At 52.6% G+C, this 1,854-nt stretch overlaps 1 protein-coding gene across 1 annotated transcript; it reads left to right on the plus strand.

The window, feature by feature from the left end:
• The first annotated feature begins 394 nt into the window (after positions 1 to 394).
• On the plus strand, positions 395 to 1,361 carry LOC112878206 (NAD(P)H-quinone oxidoreductase subunit S, chloroplastic). Its single transcript, XM_025942638.1, has one exon. The coding sequence runs from the start codon at positions 470 to 472 to the stop codon at positions 1,202 to 1,204; it is 735 nt and encodes a 244-aa protein (XP_025798423.1). The 5' UTR covers positions 395 to 469; the 3' UTR covers positions 1,205 to 1,361.
• The last annotated feature ends 493 nt before the right edge of the window (positions 1,362 to 1,854 follow it).

Here is a 1,854-nt window from a genome sequence, read left to right on the forward strand (position 1 = left end):
TATATATTTATCTACGGTGCTAACTGACAGCGGCGTCAGGGAGACGACAGCGGTGGCTCCATCAGCTGGTTCCGACTTCCGGCCCCTATCGACGTACATAAAATGGCGCCGATAGCGCTCAATCAGTCACCCACACATTAATACCTATAGCTCGCTTGTTTCCAATAATATTGCATTCAATTTCTTTTTGAGAGAATGTTAAATAACAGCAGGGAGAAAAATATATTTACGCCACGTGAGCAGTACCTGGCTTTTTCGTTTAAAAAAAGTACCGTGGCTTTTACCAGGTACTAAACGATAGCCACACAGTACATAGGAGAGGTGCCGCGTGGCAGCCATCGAGCGGGGCGCCTCATCCTCTGTCCTATCCCTGTGTCCTCTCCCTCTTCTAGCTCCACACATCCGAACTATCCTTTCCCTCCCCTGCTCTGTTCTGCTCAGCTCGCGGGCGCTCCTATCCACTCCTCCAATGGCGCCGCCGCCCACCACCGCCTCCTTCCTCCGACCGCCACCGCTGCCCCACACCCCTCACCCGCGCCTGCTTTCCCGGCCTCCCTCCGCCTCCTTCCGCGTCGCCGAAATTCTCGGCGGCCGCGGCCTCTGCAATGGCGAGGTCGGCGTCCGCAAGGAACTCGCCTCCTCCCCTCCTCCTCCAACCACCACCACCACATCCTTCTCGCCCGAGTCCTCGACGGAGTCCACGCCCACGGACGCCGCGCCGCCAGCGGTGGACCCGGGCGCCTTCGAGAAGGAGCTCCTGGGCCTCACCGGTGGCTTCCCCGGCGGCGAGGTCGGCCTCAAGGACTTCGTCGCCAAGAACCCGCCTCCTCCTCCTCGTTCCAAGAAATCCGTGTCCCAACCCCAAGCCGGCCTCTCAGCGCCGCCGCGGCCGCCGGAGCTTCCGCTATTCCTGCCCGGCATGGTGGTGCTGGTGAAGAACCCCAACAACGCCTACCACAAGTACTGCGGGATCGTCCAGCGCGTCACCGACGGCAAGGTCGCGGTGCTCTTCGAGGGCGGCAACTGGGACAGGCTCATTACCTTCAACCTCGACGAGCTCGAGGGCAGGGAGAAGGGCCCGCCCATGGTCAACCCCAAGTCCGTGGTGCTAGAGGACCTCGTCGCGGAGCTCGACAACGATGACGATAAGGAGGACGAGGCGGCCAAGAAGGAGGAGCCCGAGGGCACCGTTGCAGCGGCATGACCATTCTTCTTGTTCCTGTTATCGTGTATGTATGAATGTATGTATACAGCTAAAAGGTTTGGGGGCTAAAGAAAGCAATAATATAACTGTTATATGTATAGTTGGAAAATGATTGTGTGAATTGGGGGCATTGAACAATTGAATGGTTTCTTGCTAATTGTGATATGTTTGATCACATTTGATGTTTGGCCTCGGATGCCTTCTCCACTTCCAATTATAATGCTTCAAGACTATTATTTCAGTTTAAAAGTGAGAACATGCTTGGAGTCTTGGTAGTTGGTACAGAAAGATGGACAGATGGTTGGATGAGAAGTTCAGTTCTGTGTGATCAGTGTGCCACATTATGCAGGTAAGTTTTTGTAGCTACAATACTTATCTAGTATAGGATTGGGATGCCAATTGAGCTGGAACACGGATTTTACATAAAACTGGTTAGAGTTGGCCCAGCTGCCAATTTATCCTCTATGCTGCTGTATTGTTAAATCAATTACTTTTTACGTCAATTTTTTCTGAAGGGCACCAAGGCTTATCTTTAGTGCTTCTTGGTAGGTACTTGGTTTTGGTTGCTGGTGTTGAAAATGAAGTAACTGATTCAAATATCCTGAATCTGATCTACAGGAGAAAAGGAATGGTATGGTTCTGATAAAAAA

Source organism: Panicum hallii, chromosome 9 (genome assembly GCF_002211085.1).
Source record: "Panicum hallii strain FIL2 chromosome 9, PHallii_v3.1, whole genome shotgun sequence".
In the NCBI taxonomy this organism is placed as follows: Eukaryota; Viridiplantae; Streptophyta; class Magnoliopsida; order Poales; family Poaceae; genus Panicum; species Panicum hallii.